Source organism: Scardinius erythrophthalmus (genome assembly GCF_964197995.2).
Source record: "Scardinius erythrophthalmus genome assembly, chromosome: 2".
In the NCBI taxonomy this organism is placed as follows: Eukaryota; Metazoa; Chordata; class Actinopteri; order Cypriniformes; family Leuciscidae; genus Scardinius; species Scardinius erythrophthalmus.
The window spans coordinates 6,437,196-6,458,299 of record NC_138222.1 but is presented as its reverse complement, the minus strand read 5'-3'; the positions used below and the strand labels follow the sequence as shown (position 1 = coordinate 6,458,299).

General features: G+C 36.7%; 1 protein-coding gene across 21 annotated transcripts in view; it reads right to left on the bottom strand.

Moving 5' to 3' along the window:
- Positions 1-21,104, bottom strand: part of mical2a (microtubule associated monooxygenase, calponin and LIM domain containing 2a) — an 83,931-nt gene that overhangs the window by 52,431 nt on the left and 10,396 nt on the right. For all 21 annotated transcript variants that reach the window (XR_014029639.1, XR_014029640.1, XR_014029641.1 and 18 more), the window contains exon 2: positions 10,989-11,352. Coding sequence is in view for 16 of the 21 variants with exons in the window: in XM_081358837.1 (XP_081214963.1) it covers positions 10,989-11,249 (261 nt within the window). In the remaining 5 variants the exon portion in view is untranslated. The remainder of the gene's footprint in view (positions 1-10,988; positions 11,353-21,104) is intronic.

Here is a 21,104-nt window from a genome sequence, read left to right as displayed (position 1 = left end):
AACAAAAACAAACAAAAGTCGTGCACAACGCGCATTCACCGTGGCAACCGCGACGGCACAAAACAGTTCAAAAATGAGAGCTCGGATCCACCGGTTTTCTTTCTCTGCGTCCAATTTTCTCTTCAGTCTCTCTCGTTCCAGCGCGCGGCTTATAAGCGGTCTCTCCACGCAGATCACAGAAATAAGACACAGGTGTTCGTCATTTGCACTTGACCTACTTGCGTCCCGCTCGTCTCTTCTCTCTCCCATTACAGACCGCGCTGAACCACGCCCCCCTTGCCACAAAAAGCATGTCATTATAAAAATAGAACTTGAATCCATGAACATGATTTTTCGATTCCCGTCTGACTGATTTACATCATAGACTGTAAAAAATAGATTTACATCCACAGTGGAGTCATCAAGCTACGCCGTTGTTGTTGTTTGGAATGTAGCGCCCTCTAGCGGCAAAACAATTCTTGCATATTGTACCTTTAAATACCTGAATGGAAATCTGTTATTCATCAGTGCTTCAGGTATGAGGTTAATATCTGTTACTCAAAAGTACTCACAGTCCTATTGATAAGTTCAACCCTGTTACTCACAAATATACAGACACACTTACAAATGGTTTCTTAAAAATACACAATTTCTATTGATACTTTTAGAGCTGCACGATATTAAAGAAAAATGCGATATGCGATAACTCATTAAATAATGCAATATTCGATATGCCATATGATAATGCTTAAAGTGTGTAAAATAAACTTAAATTATCTTACAAATATATTTAAAATTATATAACCTACATGCATGTTTCACATTCTTTTTGTGACAAGAAAACATCCCTACACTGAAAGTGAACATCAGTGCTTTACTGTAGCATAAGAAGTGTTATTTTAACATCAGTGTAAAACACGGGGTTTAGGGTTTTAGGTAGGCCTACATTAGGTTTATTCAGCAACAGAAACTGAATTAAAGTTTAAAGCTTAGTTTTCACTGTATGAATTAAATATATACTGATTCTTATTAAAGCTACAAAAGTTACTCAGCCAAGAGCAGTAAGTGATTTTCTCTTTGTCTTTTGTTCATAACCCCAGCTATTGAAAGCTGTTGCGATATGCATATTGCTATGTATACATTTGCAATATTTTGATAATTTCGATATATATTGTGCAGCCCTAGATACTTTCAACTCTGTTACTCAATAACACACACACAGCCCTACTGTATATTGATGCTTTCATCTGTTATACTGGATGGACCAGTTACCACCAGCACAGACTGACAGGCCAGGTGCACCGTCTATGTTTGACTTTACCTTAACTAAAAACCACAGACTGAACAAAGGCAGCCTATTCAGAACAGACACAGAGGCACACAAGCACTGCGGGGAGAAGATTTACCATCCCCACAGACTAATGAAATGCTCCATCAGTCAGAGCAGATATGAACACAACATCACTCTTTTGTTTCTGCTCATTCCCACCCTGAAACTGAGCAGAGCAGAAGTCCAGAGGTGAAGTTTCCTGGTGAGTCAGCGTGGCGTGTTTCCCGTCCATCAGTGGGCGCTCAAAATCAGAAACATAATAAAGTTTAAAAACAAAACGTTTTATTGATTTAGTCAATTAAATCACATTGAGTGCAATAATCGTCATACAATTTTTTGTAAAAATATCTGGGTCCCACTTTATATTAAGTGGTTTTAACTACTATGTACTTACATTGAAATTAATAATTTGATACAACGGACTTATTGTGTACATACATGTTTTCACATTGTACTTATATTTTGAAAATACCTGCATGTAATTACAGCTGTAATTAATTTACGTAATTACATTTGTAATTAGACTTTTGACCCTTCCCTTACACCTTAACCCACCCTTAAACCTTCCCATTCATCCAAACCTGTCCCTAACCTTACCCCTATCCACCTCAATGGCAGCAAAAGTGTTTTACAATACAATCTGAGACAAATGTAATACTAAAATGAATTATAACTGAGAACATTAAATCTCCAGAGTGAATCCTTTGATAAAAATCCAGCCAATCACAAGGCCAGGACAATGCCAGCTGCAAAATCCCTTCACACCGCTGCCACTTCAGGATGGTTCAGCCTCTTTTAAATCATGGAAAAGTCTGCAGGATAGGAAGTGGCGGGATGACCTGCTAGATGAAACTTCCTGGTGAAAGCCACGGTATGTGTTGAACCAAGTCACTTTACACGAAGCCCAGAGGAACAGAGACCACCTCACGGCAGGACCAATAACTTGAACCGAGACACACTTCTAGCACACAATGTGATCACAGTTTGCTTGAGCAGTTCGCTCAATTAGACATCACACCACTTAGAGAAAGCTGCTCGCTCGACTGAAGCAGAACACCAGGAGGGAAGCCTGGACTCAAGCCTGTACGTGAATAAAATCATTTAAGGATGGCAAAACGGACTATAACTCTAGTCTGGTGGAACAGAAGTCTTGGTAATGCCACTGTATGATTTGTTTACATTGCCCCGGCAATCATGAGTCATAAAGTCACAGCTGTAAGCAGAGCCGGATTAACGCAAAGGCAAACTAGGCACGTGCCTAGGGCCCGATTGGCGGGATGGGGCCCAGACAGAGGGACAAAAAAATAAAAAATAAAAAATAAATAAATAAATGTACAAATGTCCTATCTACAATTTATTTCAAAATTTATTAATTAACTAAAAATAGTGACGATGTTTATCTTAACCATAGACTGTTACATTACGTCACATTAACGCCAGCCCATGACTGTACAAAAGTCTACATAGGCACGCAAAGAAGCACAGCTCGTAATGCAGGTCATCGATTTTGGAGTGATTGCAATGTATTTTAAATATAAACGTGTGGGCTACTGTAGATCAGCGTCATTTCTGGAAAAATCATTCACCGCTTTGTTAGTCTACGAGTTTAAAAGAGTGCGAGCGTCATTAACGTGCCCAGACGCGACGCTTTGAATTTGCGCGTACAATGAATAACATCGCGTTGGGAGCTGACTAGTAAAAAAGCTACAAAAGTAAAAGATAAGACGTTTGTATTCAAAGTTAAAAAACCAACACACTGCAACATTTTTAAATGTTTCAAATAAAGGATCTCATATCTATGGGTCTATCTTCTATATTCTGCTGATGATTAGATAATACCCTGACATCATAGCCTATACGAATATTAGTTTAGATTTTTTTCCCTGCTCAGTAGCGATCGTATCTTTCTCTTCCACTTGATTTGTGTATAGCATATTTAAGGTAGCAATGCAATATCTGCCCATAACGCAGCTATGAAAACAATTATAAAAGCACGTTTATGTTCATACTGAAGTGGTATTCTGGAACTGTGAATAAACTGAATACACCAGCAAAATAACAACAAGAACAATAACATCTTCATTAAACAAAAAAGAGATTACTTTAGATAAAGTTTGATGTAGTAGGCTACCAGTAAAAAGTCTGGACCCATTACTATTTTTATTGTTTTTGAAAGAAGTTTCTTATTATGCTCTACAAGCCTGCATTTATTTGATCAAAAATACAGAAAAAAAAAAAACAGGAATATTCAGCGAGGATGTGTTAAATATATAAAAGTGATAGTGAAGACTTTTTTAAAACAACTTTTTAATAATCAAAAAATCCTGAAAAAAAGTATCACATGTTATAAAATAAATATTAAGCACCATTTCTAACATTTGATAATAAATCAGAATATTATAAAGTTTTCTGAAGGATCACGTGACACTAAATTCAGCTTTGCATCACAGAAATATATTTTAAAGTATAGTAAAATAGAAAACCATTATTTTAAATTGTAATAATATTTCACTATATTATTTTTCTGTATTTTTGATCAAATAAAATCCAGGCTTGATGAGCATAAGAGACTTCTTTCAAAAACATTAAAAATAGTAATTTGTCCAAACTTATGTACTGTGTAAGTAAAAATATACTAAATTTAAAATGAAATGTTGTATAAATAAAAAAGTTAGGAATCATATTTGTTTCAAGTGTTTTTTATTGGGGGTGGGGGGCCTCCAACATGAATTTTGCCTAGGGCCTCCAAATGTCTAGAACCGGCCCTGGCTGTAAGCAGACTGCACACACGCTCAAACACACACAAAGAGAAGAACTTGATTTTCCCCGATGTGAAAAACAGTGCCTCTTTGCGTGGGCTCACAGAGTCTGGGTCAGGAACTCACACTGCTCAGACTGGGGAACGGCTCCAAGTATTTACCACAGAATCCGGTAGTGAAACCACTACACCACCCCTGAAAACAGCCCAAAAATGTATAAGGAAGTTTTTAAAACGAACTTTTTGTGTCAGCTTTGTGTAACTGCTGCCCAATGTGAGACTCCATTTACTGTATGAGTCATTCTGTGAAACGGAATGCAAATTTAAAGCAAATTTTGGAAAAAAAGGCAAAAGACAATTAATAGATTCAAGTGTTAAAAAATTGCACTGTGCCATCTCAAACTAAAATGAATAAATACTAATAATATACATTTTGACACTATATCGTTCAAAACTTTGGGGTTAGTTAATTTTTTTAAAGAACTTTAACTTTTATTCAGTAAGGAGGATGCATTAAAATAAGACTTTTACATTGTTACAACATTTTTATATTTCAAAAGCTGTTCTTTTAAACTTCATTTTCAAAGAATCCTAAAAAAATAGGATATATATATATATATATATATATATATATATATATATATATAAACAATATTATACTGTTTTTACTGTATTTTTGATCCAACAAAATAGCATAAGATACCATACAGCAATAATAAAAGAAAACTAGCACATCTAGAATTACTCATAATCAGAATCAACTACTCCAAAAAGTTTTGTAATAATCACTGATCCTGATTTACATATATGTTAATAAAAATTAGACTGGAAACAAAAAATACCACGGCATGAAAATACAAAATAACTCACTGCCCGGAATATACAGTGTTAAAAAGATTTTCGCATGTCTAGCCAGAATGTCTAAACTTTCAGATAAAGGCTCTGATTGAGTCTCTCTCTGCAATGGTAATAAAGCCCGTATAAAACAATAAAACAGGCAGCGGCGGGCTGTCCCGCTGGTTGATAAAGAGAGAATGAGCTCATATCCTGGACAGACTGTGAATCTGGCAGACAGTTGGAGGCTGGTGAGCAGTGATATCATGCCACTCTTCCTAAAACACACCTTTTTTTCCAACTCAAGTCAAGTCACAACAGGATGAAGGGGCAGATGGTCCATTATTCATCAGGATGTTAAAACACATTTGCGATGCCAGTTTAATGTGCAGAATTTACTAAGTAAGCCATTTGTATGTTGGCTTTCCAGAAGAGTAAAGACACTTTGTGTCACTTTCAAAACATTACATTGTCTGTTTCAGCAATTCAGCATGTCAACTTGCTCAACCAATGGTGTGAGTTTGAGGCAGGAACGCTGTTTGTCTGATCAATGAAAGGGGCTCCAGAAGTATGTAAACAGTAGTACACAAAAAAAAAAAAAAAGCCAGATACCGATATATCGGCCGATATTATTTATGTGTATATTATAATACAGTAGCAATATTATTTATGTGTATTATAGTACAGTAAGTTTGGACACACTTTCCAATTGGTGTGTGCAAACTTTTGATGGGTACTGTATATAGAATACACAGTATAAACAGAATAAATGGCTGTCAATCCATTCAAAATTTTAATTGATTAATCGCATGATTGTCATGAGTTAACTCTTTTAGTAGGCTAAATTTTTTATTTGTTCTAAATATACCTTAAATTAATACTTTTCAAGTTTGTAATACTCTAATCAACGTGGGCATGGATAAATATGGATGCTTTATGTAAATGTATGTTTATTATTGAAACCATAGGCTATACAGAGCATGAAGACAAGACATGTTTCAAAGGTCATAGATGTTTTTCAAAGAACTTGTTCATGTCTCTCTCTGTGCCCATTTTGATGAAGCTAAATTCTCAATAAAACTTTTCATTTATATATTTTACTGTTTTTGTTGTCAAACAACGGAATGAATATGAAATGGTGACTGAAACGCGACCCATTAAGACGTAACCAGCTCTCCCTTCCAAGATCCTGATAATCGAGCTGTCGTCTGATGAAATCAAAACACATAAGATAAACACAATATCTGTTTTGCGATTTCGGCTATACTTGCATGTAAAATTAGAGAAGCAACGTCATATCTGTGTTTAACTGAACTAAAGCGGTGCTCCTCTCTCCAGCGCGAGACGCAGAGAGAGAGCGAGAGAGAGAGAGGCGCGCGCGCGTGCTGAGAGAGCAGTACCGGCGGTTACCGGTAGATTCTCAGAAACTAAATAAGGTTTGGGTGCTTTGTTGAAGGGAAAAAATCGCTAAATGGGTCTGCAATGTCGCTAAGTTGGCAACACTGTGTATCTCCATTTCTCCAACTAGGTTTTGGGCCACGGGTCAAACAGAAAATACGCGCTGCGTTAATCGAGCGTTAAAAAAATAGTGCCGTTAATATGATTTTGCGTTAACGCGTTATTAACGCGCTAACTTTGACAGCCCTAATATAAACGTTTTGCAATAATAACTCAAATGTGGTGATTAAACACTTGTGTGACAAAGATATGTAATGGAGGCAGGGTGAATGATAGAATGAGAATTTGAGCTGTAACCAATTTATATTATAGCCTATTATGTTCTAAATACTCTTCTATTTTTAATCTTAATTTCTCTAATATCTACCAGTGGAGGAAGAACTCAGATCTTTTTAGTAAAGTAAAATTAATAATATCATAATGAAAACGTTTATAAAAATGTACTAAAGTAGTTTTATTAAATAATTAGTAAGCAAAATGTACAAAACGTGAAACTAGGCTTATAGGGCTGGACCCGAATATTCAAATATTCTTCGGTTGGTTGGTATTTGATTTGAAAATTTGACATTTGAATATTTGTTGTTGTTGTTGTTTTTTTCACATCTGGGATCCCCCGCGAAACGGTTCTCATTCGCGCCAGGCGTCTCTCAGGCACGGCTCGAGCCACGCGGAAAACGCATGCATGCTATAGAACCAACGCAAGTGTTCCAGGGAGTCTTCTCTGGTAAGAGCGCAGAACAGCGGAGTTTGTATGGAGGAAGTGCATGTCTGAGCTTGTGTTTTGGATTAAGCTGTGTTGCTTTGACATTGTGGAAAATAGAATAATAGAAACAAAATGTAGGCTATTAGCCTTTTTACCCGTTATTATCAATCTAAATTAATCTCGTTTTTTAATTTAACTTAATTTCGTTTCTCTTCATTTAAATTTCGTTTTTCTTTATTTAAATTTCGTTTTTTCTTTATTTAAATTTCATTTTTCTTTATTTAAATTTCGTTTAATTTCTTTATTTAAATTTTGTTTAATTTCTTTATTTAAATTTCGTTTAATTTCTTTATTTAAATTTCGTTTTTCTTTATTTAAATTTCGTTTAATCTCTTTATTTAAATTTCGTTTTTCTTCATTTAAATTTCGTTTTCCTTTACTCCTTTACTGTGTCAGTAATTTTGTTAGTCAGAAAAATATTAGACTAGGCCTACCTTAAAAGTATTGCTTAATTTAACAGACCTCTGTGTGTGTGTGTTTTATATCACTAACAGTGTCCGTTCTCAGAGGCGTTCTCTGCCGCCGTGAGGTGCGCCGCTTCCCGCTCGCGCTGTTCTGTAGTTTACTAAACGTGTATTAATTCTGAACATGTCGCATCTCTGCATTTTTGCCACTTTTGCCAGTTCTTTGTAACAGCTTTTAGGTGCTTTATTGGCAGCGCCATCCTTACATAAATCACTGCACCCTGCATTTTTTTAAATATTAATTTATCGGCCGTTATAAATGCCGATACCGATAGTTAGGAAAATGCCGATATATCGGTCGGGCTCTATATATAAGATTGTCATTTAATTAACTGGAAAAGCCTATTGATACTAGTTTTCTTCCCACAGATTCCCATTGGATGCTCCTATCACGTCCTAAAATGCTAGTATTTTATGTCTGTGAAAGACTGACTTGCCATTGAACAAAATAATATTGTATATGAACTGTTCTTGTCCTATAACAGAGATTTTAGAGTGCATTTTTATTATTTAAAATGAAAAACCTTCAATATCAGGTTGACTGACCAAGCACTATGACAAAAAACAACCCAGCATGTGTTCTGTCCAATATTTGCCCAGCGCTGGGTTGCCAAATAACCTAGTTATGGTTTGTAACCCAGCATTTTTTAGAATGTGAAGTCATGTGAGTCTCATTTCAATAAAAATGAATCTTGCATGCAAAGTTGTGTTAAAATACCTAAAAATGGTGTTCCATTAAAGATGGATGGATGGATGGATGGATGGATGGGTGGATGGATGGATGGATGGATGGATGGGTGGATGGATGGATGGATGGATGGATGGATGGGTGGGTGGGTGGATGGATGGATGGATGGATGGGTGGGTGGGTGGATGGATGGATGGATGGATGGATGGATGGATGGATGGATGGATGGATGGATGGATGGATGGATGGGTGGATGGATGGATGGATGGGTGGATGGGTGGATGTAAAGTCATTCAAGTTTCATTTCAATAAAATATACCTTGCATTCAAAGTTGTGTTAAAATACCTAAAAATTATTTACCATTAAGGATGGATGGATGGATGGATGGAAGGAAAGATGGATGGAAAAAATAAAGAAAGAATGGATGGATGGATGGATGGATGGATGGGGTCAAATGCTTATTTAAATACTCCTATGATCCGTTATGCAGTTACAGCATACCTGACTTGTCTGAAACAGTGCCATTAGGCAACGCTGCGCTGGCTTCGATTAAATGTGCAGAACAGCCTTTAGTCAGGACTACTGTACATAATTACCACCTTTATTACAAAGAGGTAAATTGCACTCTAAAAAGAGCTGCATAATTACACTGCTTCACATCAAAAACATTAGTGGGCCGTTTATTGCCTGTATGAAGTGAACTTGTTAAATTATGCTCTCTTTGAAATTCTTCAAACACTCGCTAACAATAAGCTGGGACACACAAAGTGTGTGTGTGTGTGATGGGGAAGTTATCATAATGAACCGGCCAGTTTGACCTTCTAAAATAATAATTTCTGCTGAGTAATGCTGTCTCTGATGTGTAACTCACAAGCACACTGATCCCAAGTCAAACATCGAAGGCCCAGAGACAGACAGTGGAAACTAAACTATCTGTCATTTTTTGACTGAACTAAAGCATAAAAATACCATTATATGTTTGGAGATATTTAGGAAACATGCTATTCACATACTTGTTTCTCCGAAAAACACTTCTACAGGGTTCGTACAGATGCTGTAAAAAGAAATTCCAGGACTTTCAAGGACTTTTCAAGCACTACTTTTTTGGTTTTCAAGGACTACAATCAGAGATCTCACTTATCAAACAATATCTTTAGTATTTTTTAAGGATTATTAAAACTCAAATTACAGATTTAAACTATCCAAAATACAACTTACAACGTATTTAATAATATATATTAAATACAAAGTTTATAATGGCTATTATTGTTCAATAAATAATATTTTATATTATAATGTTGGTGTACTTCATATTATCAGTTAATTTTGCGTGAAAATATTGCTGTTTTTTTTTTTTTAATTGTATTGTATTTTAAATAGGTAAAGCACTTTTTAAGTACCTCTTCATAAATATGGCGGTTTTCAAGGGTTTTCCAGGACTTAAATATCAAAAAGTCAAATTCAGGGTTGCCAGTTGGCGGAAAACACAGCGTATTGCAGCAATGGAAGCCAGCAAACAAACTGGGTCAGAGATCGCAGATCCAAACCGACCTAAAAAGCCTCGTCATCCATCTAAAAATCTCTACGAACAGAGGCATATTAAAACACAGATAAATCAACTCATCAACTTTAATCACCTTCCTTTGTCAATTGTGCTCACTCCTGTTGCATGTCCTAAAGTCTTGAGTCTGAGGAGGAGAGGCGGGAGAAACAACTCTCTCCAATACTTTGAATTTGGACCACAAGACTTCCGTTCATATTCTGAACAGAAACGATGAATATTCTCTCATCATTTTTGTCCATCCATTCGAAGTCCACGCAACCACAATTTTCAAGATTCAAAAACTACATAAAGGCAATGTAAAAGTAATCCATATGAATCCAGGTCTTCTGATGAGACACGATAACCTTATATGACGAACAACAGATTTAATTTAGGCATTGATTAACGCACATAGAACACTTCAAATATGTAAAACTTGCATATTTGAGCTTGAATGACATGAGGGTGAGTAAATGAAGACAGATTTTTGGGTAAACTAGCGTTTTGACCCTACAATGCTTGTTGATAATGTGTATTGTGTGACCGTGTGTAGTATGAATCTAAACCAGACATTGTCATGTGACGTACAATGTCAACCACATCAATGTTCAACAGCATTTTTCAATAGGTCAAGGTATTAGGACATACTTCTCATTTGACATTCTGCTTTTCACATAGCATAGTAGAGGATTAAACGCGTGTTTGGCCGCTGGATCAGTCATTATGATTGCATCATCTGGCAGGTCGAAACAATTTCTCATATGAAAAGCCTCATTTCATGCCATTCAATTTGAGATAATCCATAGTATCATTCATGTCCTTAGCAAAAAATGGCGACTAGCGTGTCATATAATGAGCAATAGCAGTGCTGTCAGCCTTACTGCACACACACACACCACTAATAAGCTCATACAATAAAAGAGCTTGATAATAAAAGGTTGCATTTTATTATCATACAATAAAAGGTCGCCACTAAAACCAGAGAGCACTCGTCTAACGAACAACATGTGTCTATGATTCATATAGCTATATAATGATGTCATAGCATTCAAAAATCAAAGCCCAAAATCAGGGAATCTGTAAATGTTTGGTTTACAAAGGTTTGTCAGCTCAGTTAAACATCATAACATATTCCAGTATTGTTATTGTCTTGGCATTCTGCAAGCTTACCTTAATGCCCTCACAGGCTTTGCCTTTCTCGTACTCTTTGTGGCTGGCTCTCTTGTCCAGTTTACTCCACAGGGCTTTGGCTTTCCAGCACGTCATCATGCTCTTCAGACAGCTGTAGAAGGTGCCGTGCTCCAGAGGGTCCAGCTCCAGGTAACTGCACATTATATTGAAGGCCTGTAGGGTACTTTTACAGTCAGTGGCCTGAACAAAGTTCTCAAAGAGACGTCCTGCCTGGTTCTTCTCATCTTCAGCTTCGCCCATCGTCTCCTTTGTGGGAGTGTGGAAGCTGTTGCTTGTGATATCTTGCTTCTTGCTCCAGTGAACAGCTACACACACACTACGGTCTCCTCACTCATGGCGAAATCTGGGGGAAAAAAGAATGAAATGTGTATTAGTTCAAATACTTTCTGAATAAATGAATTGGGTTTGGCAATTCAGAACTCGTCGCCACTGCTAAAGTGGTTGGGTCAATGACATGACACTGTTGTTTTTGGGGGGTTTTGTCCTTTTTTTAATATTTTCTATAATAAACATGTTTAATCTCTACATTAAAATTCATTTGATCTTTGGGAGGGCACAATAAAACACTTCTCAGGGGGTTGTGATTTTATATTGAAGTGTTATGATATAATGAAGAAAAATATAATATAATAAATAAATAAATATAAAAAAATATGTTTTTCGAAATAGTTTTAATTGTGATTAGTCACATCTAAAATAAAAGTTTAAATACAGTATTATATATATATATATATATAAATATATATACACAATATTATATATTTACAAACTTTTATGATAGGATACTGTGTGTGTGTATACTGTATATATATATATATATATATATATATATATATATATATATATATATATATATATATATATATATATATATATATATATATATATATATACACACACACATACAGTGCTATGCATAAGTTTAGACACCCATAGTCTCGCGTAGCCAGACCTTCAGACTGACGGCAGAAGGTCTGGAATCTATCGCAGCTTTTCTTGGCCAAGAGGACGTTTGACTGACATATAACGCAACCAATCACAGTTCGTTTTGTTCCGCGTCATGTTTAGGGGCGTGCCAATATAATGTCGATGTCCCTACAATAACAGACCGGCGTGCATTTAATAAATTATTCATTCAAGAACGTTGTGCAAGTTTACTGCAACAATGGAGCCGCAAACTTCACATACTTTGAAAATCCAGCGTTTAGTTGATCCTGGTAAGCGCTCATTTGTCTCAGTTGTAAACACAACGGCTTTCTTCTTCCACGAGGGGTTTTGGCGTCATGGCATTTGTTTCCAGACGGACCGTTAGAGAACGCGACACACACATCTCGCGGACATCCTGTAGAATTCAACCAATCAGGTCGCGACTTCGAAACTCCTGAAGTGTTTCCAGAAAAGTGTGCCATATGCATCAGACGTTTAGCCAACGTTCCGTGGGCGTGACGTCTGAGGCTGAGACTAAGACACCCATACTAAAGTTGACTAAAAAGAGGAATAAAAAATCATCTTTTGGAAACTGAACTTAATGCCTTAATTTAAAAAATTAGGAAAAATCCAACCTTTAAGGACACCAATTTTGTTTGTGAATGAATAATGTATCGTAAATAAATAAATATTCTTCCTTAAAATACAGGGTGCATAAGTTTGGACACCCCTATGTTAAATTCCCATAGAGGCAGGCAGATTTTTATTTTTAAAGGCCAGTTACTTCACGGATCCAGGATACTATGCATCCTGATAAAGTTCCCTTGGCCTTTGGAATTAAAATAGCCCCACATCATCACATAGCCTTCGCCATACCTAGAGATTGGCATGGTTTTATTTCAGTTAGCCTAAAAGCTAGTTTGATTTGCATTGAGAGATGATCTTATGGAAAGTACTCCATGCCAATCTCTAGGTAGGAACTTTATCAGGATGCATAGTATCCTGGATCCATGAAGTAACTGGCCTTTAAAAATAAAAATCTGCCTGCCTCTATGGGAATTTAACATAGGGGTGTCCAAACTTATGCACCCTGTATTTTAAGGGGGGAATGAAGGGGGGAAAACAAAACACGACTGTGTGCCAAGGTCAGCTTAAAATATCAGATATTTTGACCTTTTTATGAAAAGACAAGACTACTTTAGGGTGTAAAATGTCATATCGTTCATCAAAAAATAATAATGATATTTATAAAAAAAATAATTATTAAACATGTAATATATAAACTATAAATAAAAGGTTACACAACATGTTTATGATATTTTATCATTAAATTGAAACTTTTTTGAAAATGATATATCATTTTATATGTTTGTAAGTTTTTCAAAACAATATAAAACCAACATGAATACAAAAGTTACATTTTTATGAACTTGCACACGCATTATTACCTAGATTTTTAAAAGGTTTTAAAACTTCTTTTTTTTTTTTTTTAATCTGCTGCAATTTATGTTGCCATACTACTATTACCTAGGGCAGGAGGCCAAAACACAGAGAAACCCAGTCCTTCAAATGTCCGTAATCTGATACATTCAAAAGTACATCAACAACAACAGAAAATGAAATATCTTATTTATGACAGGCCGAGCTAGTATCGGTCACATCTCAACAGCGGTTTGACGTCAGATACTGTACATGGTTTCATCCATCTGCAGAATCTTGCTGTTGACTGGAGAGATAACAGCTGATGTAACCAGACTGCCAGTCATGCACTTTTTGCAGAGCGCACAGAAAGAAAAACAAAAACTGTTTGTCTTGCGGCGTTGCCCTACTGAACCGTGAACAGGACAGAGGTGCGCTTTTGTAGGCAGTTGGGGACACGTCGCTACCCTGGCAAGAAACTCCGGTGGTGTGTATTTTTAGTGAACACCCCTATAAGATTTCAAAGCCCCTCCACTTCCTCAGGATAATAAGCACACTTTAAAGACACCACAAAACATAAGCACACTTTCAAGAATAAACCTAACACCACATAGAAAGTGAGACCTTTACTGTAATTATACACATGCAGTCTGTAAATATTTCATTAGATACAAAATGTCTAAATGTTCATAATATGTAAAGTGCTGAAAACGGGATCATGTCCTTTCTGTTTGGAAATGAACACGAGAGATGCCTTGAAAGCACATGAAAGCAGACGTAGTAGGTTTGCTTTGGTAATACTAGACACATTTTTCTCCAGAACACTTTTTTCTTTGGGATAGGACATCCTCTTGATTTTATGGTGAGATAGAGTCAATGCCCAGAGGTATAAAGGAGATGACAGAGCATATTTATATCTTGCTCTTTTCATAGCCCTCTCTTTTTAAAGGAAGAGTTACTGTATGACTTTCCTTCTTCTGTGGAACACAAAAGGAGATATTTAGCAGAATGTCCAAGCTACTCAAAAAAAATAAATAAATAAATAAATATTTTGTCAATAACTAGACAATATTTTGCATAGTTATAGTTGATGCCTCAGGGAACAGAGACTTAAATTTCTGTCTGTTCCTCGCACAAAGCTCTATGGTTTGGAATTTTGTTTTTATGGTGCTTTTGAGAGCTTGAAAGTAGGGGTGTGTGATTTGTATTGTCTACAATAAAATCGGAATTGCTGTTTTAACTAGGGATGCACCAATGTTATCAGCCGATAAAATCTATTATTTTCACTATCGACCATCAGCCGATTTAAAAACAGCCAATGATCAGGGCCAATTATATCCTGTCAATCAAAAGAAACATGTAGCTCATGCTGTGTGTGAAGAAAATGTCTCTTGTGTTGAAGTTAGGGCTGTTGAAATTAAGGCGGCAATATCTCATTAAAGCTCCAGTATGTGACTTTGGTATTTGACCACAAGAGGGCGCAGTTTCAACAATAACAAAGGCGAAGCTTGATGACGCTATGAAGGAGGTGACGATGGGAGATGTCGTTGTTTTCACCATCTAGCGATATATCTACATGGAATTAATGAATCATGATCACGGATGAGGTAATTTATTCGTTTTTGTATTACCTGTATGTCTGATCGTATTATTTTATGTCATCATAATTAATGAACTGCAAGGAACGTGAAATGTTATGCTATATTATCCCGTTACAACATACAGCTATTTGTCAAATGATTTGTTTGGTTAATGTTGTGCAGTTTTACGTTTTTATGGTTAATGCCGTGTTGTTTAACGTGTTCAAACCAATATCTAAAAGTAAATTTGAACGAACATTTGCAAGTAATGACTAAATATATTTTTTTAACATTATATCCGATTCTATTTAATTGTACTGCCATAATCTCGGTCACCACACGTGATAAAAAGCCTTACCAAAGTACAAAGAGCAATATAACTTTGTTTATAAGTGCTATTATTGACAATTGCATGTCTTACCTGTCTCAATACACTCGCGAGAGAGTCTCTGACAAGTCCAAGATAGTCGCGCAGCTCTCTCCATCTCGAAAACGCCTGGCCGATATTTATCCAGGTTTTATTCCTTCGTTTGTCACACAGTCTGCGTGTATCAGAATATGGACGCTTTCGTTTTGTTGGCACTTCAATACTCGCCAAAGAGTAATCGTGATCCATAACAGCTATAACCATACAGTCTATGGCTATAACGCTTTAACCACCACTTCCGCATTTGACCATGCGATATTCCGGTGTGGTGGGTCATATTTTTTATTTTATTCTTTTTTTTATTCTTTGTCAGACGTCTTTATTGTTTATTGTGATAAAAAAAAAAACCTCAATAAGGTTGTTGTAAAAAAAAAAAAATCCGGTGTGGTGGAATATCCTATCACATGGTCCACACCGGAAAAAGGATTGCGTCACTGAGGCGCGACATTTCTTTTCCGGGACGGCCAGTTATTTAAAATCGGAATTTCTCTGAAATAAAAAATCTTTGGAGACTTTTGAGATATTGTAAGTACACAACTGGAGGAAAAATATCACCCTGTGCAAGTTATTTTTGGAAATTTTATTACAAAATTCCTACATATTGGAGCTTTAACAGTTAAAAATAGTGAAGTTAAAGCAGGCTCTATTCGCTCTTAGTTCTGTAAAGGTACAAACCAGTCAAGATACTAGCACAACAATACATGTTTTGAACAACATGAGGACGAGTAAATGAAAACCAAACTGTAATTCTCAGGTGAACTACTGCTTTAAAAATAGACATGGAGCTCTGGAGCAAAGTCCTTCCCCCTCTCTCTCTCGCTCCTTGTATATAAATATCATTGATACTGCTATAAACTTGCGTTATGGGGAACGGTGGCAGTTCTAGGCAGGCCAGATCTCAGTGCCCGTGTGTTTTTAGGACTCTGTTTTGCTAACGGTGGACTAAGAGAGGGGATGTGTCAGCTCTTGTCATGTGGGTGTTAGACGAACTCCCTCTGGAGACAGACGCGCTAATGCTCGCGTTCACTGCATTCCAGCAGCCAGACGCCGAACATAGCTGTGCATCAGACCACACCTCTACACTCTTATTTACATGATACGAGAACAGGCTCTGCAGAGACTCCACACTGGACGGAAAATATGAGGCTGCAAACAACTTAAACTTACTGGTTTGTCTTAAGATTTAATGCTCCCACTGCATTACAAAGTTATCAAATCATGTGATCTACATACCAAAATTGACCAAAAAGATTTTAAATTCTATCATTTCCTTCTGAATTTGAATTCTGAAGAACGATAAATCATTCAAAGTGTGTTATTTTTTCATGTTTAATTGAATAGGTTGCATAAATAAAATACTTTAGATTTTTGTGTTAAAGGTCAATGACAATGAGCGTATACGATAATGAAAAATAAAAGTTTTAAAAATCTAATTTGTGCCAAGTTATTCTTTGTACTTTGTAGTTTTTATTCAATTTTGAAAAACTTCTAAAAAAATGTTTACATCTAATGAGTCTAAAAATGTCATGTGGTGTAACCCTCAAGTAAAGCATATTTCTTTTTTTGGACCATCCTTAATCTTTACTTTATGCCTCCCAAAATCAAAATATATTGTTGTATCTCTGTTGTTATGTATAGGGAAATGTACAGGTGATCCAGGTTTTCAATGCGAAATGTGCAAACAATGCACAGTACACATACTGTATACTGCAGAAATAGTAAAAATACTAATGGTAGTATGCTAATCTGACATAGCCTGAGACGTTCAGCTGAATTATTTCATTACAGAAAAGCTTGTGTTAAAACATCATAAACATGCAACCGCTTCACCACAATAGCATCTACTGCATCCAAACCAAAGGCAACTAAATGTGGCCTTTTTAGTATGTCCGCTTGGAAAGCTAAATTAAAATGTGTCAATAACTATAACTGAGCGACTGGCATGTCAGACTTCATGGTCATGGATGGAGGAAAATGGCTATTAGATCCATCAGTTGAGGCATTCCTCTTGGGCAGTGAAAGGTAGCACATACTGTCCCCTCCGTTTACTCTTTCAGCTGAATCCTCATTGTGCCGACTTACATACCATGACTTCACCATCTGACCGAATGGAAAGGGCCACTGCGGGCAGACGGCACAAACCCACAGAACTCCAGTAAAATATGCGCACATGCACACATGCATAGTCTGCACACGGGGAAAAAACATTACTGGGAATAATTGTGGCAGTGCACTTTTTAAAATACTGTTAAGTCTGCCCTTTAATGAGTTGATGGGAATTCCAGTGATGTTAAATATATCCCACAATAATAACACCAAAATCAAGAGCCTCAGACAGGCATCCATTTCTATGCACTAATACATTTCAAGTTGTGTATTATGAACCAACTACAATAATCATTATATATCAGTAAAAATAAGATAAATGTTTTTGAAAGAAGTCTCTTATCCTAAGGGTTTCATTTTGTACCATGCAAGTGCATTAGTTGCGCTTAACTTGAAATATTGAGTAAGTTAAGTCAATTTGATTGCACTTGGCATGGTTTTGGGTGTGGGGCTCAGTTCCCATCATGCATCCTCAAAAGGATAACGAGAATGATTGAATTACCACTTTAGAATGTTATTGCAATGGTGGTGTCTATCAACAAATAGTCTAATTTGTATTATTTTATATTTAACTGCTAATTACAAATAATTACTTAGCATTAGGGTTTACCATTGACTGTAAAAAAAATTTGTTTCTCCACTTCCTTACACTGAAGAGCCAAAATATCCCAGAAACGGCCGATTGTGTCATTTGAGTCTGCACAGTAGTGATCGTGAGGTGGAGCCGTGGTATCAAGGTCCTGCTCACACTCCCGAACACTCAATCGTAAGTACAGGTGTCGATCATGACGTTACACACACACATTATGTATTACACCCAGTCTTATTGGCAAAACGAACATTTAAACATACGTCAGCGTGAAAACAACTACCTAAAATGACAATATCTATATTTGGACAATATCCAAATCTTTGGAATAATTATTATGTATTTTTTTTAAGTCTTAGTGTAATTGGATTTTTTTTTAGTTTGGCTTGCATCCCATAGAGTGGTGCAGGTATGACATCACTTTGTAGGCCAAAACGTGGAAGCGAGTTGCATTTTAGCACTTCCGGTTCCATCGTCCCGAAGTCAATGTGTTTTTTGAATGGGGTTTTGGTTAAATGGCTGAAATAAGGTCTGTGGTGAACACAAGCCCAAAACTTTTACCTTTTAGGCTATTCTACGACATAAAATACATCAATATTACCCCACTGGTGATTTTTTTAAGCTGTTACGTGTCTTGAAAATGGCGGTTGCTAACAAGTGGCTAAATGTGACTACAGACGCTATCGACGAGATTAAACGTCATCACGCTGAATAGGTCAACTTAGTCCACTTTTACAGCATCTTTATGCTTATAATCGTGCTTATACGCTATTCTAACTCAAACTTTCTGGGAAAATGTTTTTAGATAAAAACTGAAAGAGATGTCGGAAGCTTAGTGATGGTGAAGTCATGTGACCATGGTGTAGTTCGTTTATAGCCTACCTTTAGCTTTTTACTTCTGGTGATTGCATTTAGGCTTCAAAATTCATAAAAGTTGTGTTCATCTGTTATAATTATCTTGATGGACAAAACGTACAAGTATCATAAACTTTTGTTAATCACAGAGCTTGTTTTTAGCGATAATCCAGAAGCCTATGGGAAAATCCTTTTGGGTACCAGCATGATGCTAACTGCCAGTTGGCCTAAAAAGTGGCGGCATACCTGAACGACTTTATTTTATACATGGAGAGGGTGGGGTTTATTACCGATACGGCAGCCAGCCACCAGGGGGCGATTGAAATCGCTTTGGCGTCACTAAATCGCATTGCTATTATTCATATATGAGACACTAATTTAGTTTTCACGTTTGGAGCCAATTTGATTAATTTAAGATGTTTCCACACCCTTTTATTATCATGAAAGCCTTATATGATTTTATAGGGGACAGAGTCCAATAAGACACAGTCCAGCAGCGAAAAGCAAATGGCTGCTAGAAAAACAGATCCCAGGCATGAAGCGTGCAGCCTGCTGTTGTTGGAGAGCTTCCCGCTATCAGACCAAACAAAAGGAAGCTGATGTCAGTGAGGAAACAGAGGGAAAGCTGGGAGCTAAATGTAATTGTTAATTGCCACCCTATACAAAGAAAACCAGGAAGGAACCCCCCATCCGATAAGCATTACGCCTGCTAACTGCATGGCAATCTCAGAAAACAATGTTTCCCAGCATCCCTCACGGGCTTAACCTTTCCCCAGTGCAGCAAACACACTCCCAGTGTCTCACACTCGCTCGCAGTAAAGACATTGCTTCACGAACGACTGCCAAAACAAAAGGAAGCCGTCTTGGACAGAAGTACAAACAGCGTGTTATCTAAGTGGCCTCGGTGAACGTCTCATGAGAAAGTCATTTATTCACACAGAAGTGAGAGTGCGAGACGGAGCAGCTGCGGGCCATCTTAGAGGTTGCCTGACCCTTTAAAGAAGGAAATTTATCTTAGGACACTCATGAAAGTTTGGCAAAGCACTCTGGAGAATAACCATTTGCACAGATGATTATACAAATAGTTTTATAAGCCTCATTCTTTCACGGTGTGGTTTCGAGTTAGTGAATATGATGAATGTACCATTACATTAATGATAATTTGGACAAAAATGTGCTTAATAATATTATTAAAAGTGAAAAAAAAACTAATGGTATTTATTAAAATGCTTGCAATCACATCATTCTCTTTAGGGCACAGCTGATTGGTTCCTGCTGGATCGGTAGCCAATGAGCTCGCTACTCAACATTCAAATACCTGGCTAGCATTTGCCTTAGCAGTTGCAGCACGCTTTCAGAAACCCTCCACCTTCCCCAGCTCCACCTGTATAGATCTGCTACGGGTAATTCATCATACACACTATATTGTACAGCAGCAGCAAGTCTTGCTCACAGCAGTGTGTCGTGTGTGTATTATTGGCAGTAGCAAGTCTCGTACTTGCTATACCGCAGCAGCACCAAGTGCATTTTTGTCTCTCACATGATTTTGTTAACACTATTGGTTAGGTTTAGTGTTATCTTCAAATGCGATAGAGCATTAACCTTTTATCGCCACTCACTTGATATTTAATTTCCAAACTGCCATTATACGTACAACATTCAACGTTCATAAAATGTTGGCAGATTCACCTTCGTCTGTTTTGGATAAAACTGAACTCGCTTTTAGCGCCACTCACTGGACATTTCACTTTGAATGAGTCACAAAACTTGCAAAATGCAATGTAATATTTTGCAGTATTTCCAACAAGGCAGCACTTGATTCTGACACATAATAAATGCTCTGATCAACCACACGTCCCCAGTCAGGACAAGCATTGACTTACAAAATTACATTAGCGTTCTGTGATGGCCAATGACGTGGCCACACAACAGGGCCGGCTGGCATCAGTTGCCGCCATTTTGTTCTGTTGGGCTAATCCATGCTGCCAATTAGCTGGGGGGTGCATGATTAATTATATGTATGTATGTTTGTTTGTTTGTTTATTATATTTCTATGTATATTTTGTTGACTATAATTCTTTGGGTAAATTATTTTTTGTTTATGAACCATTTCTTTATTTTGGAAGTTACTTTATTTATTTTAATTGTGTTAAGTGATGTTTGTTCCCTGTGTATGTGTAATGGACTAGTCC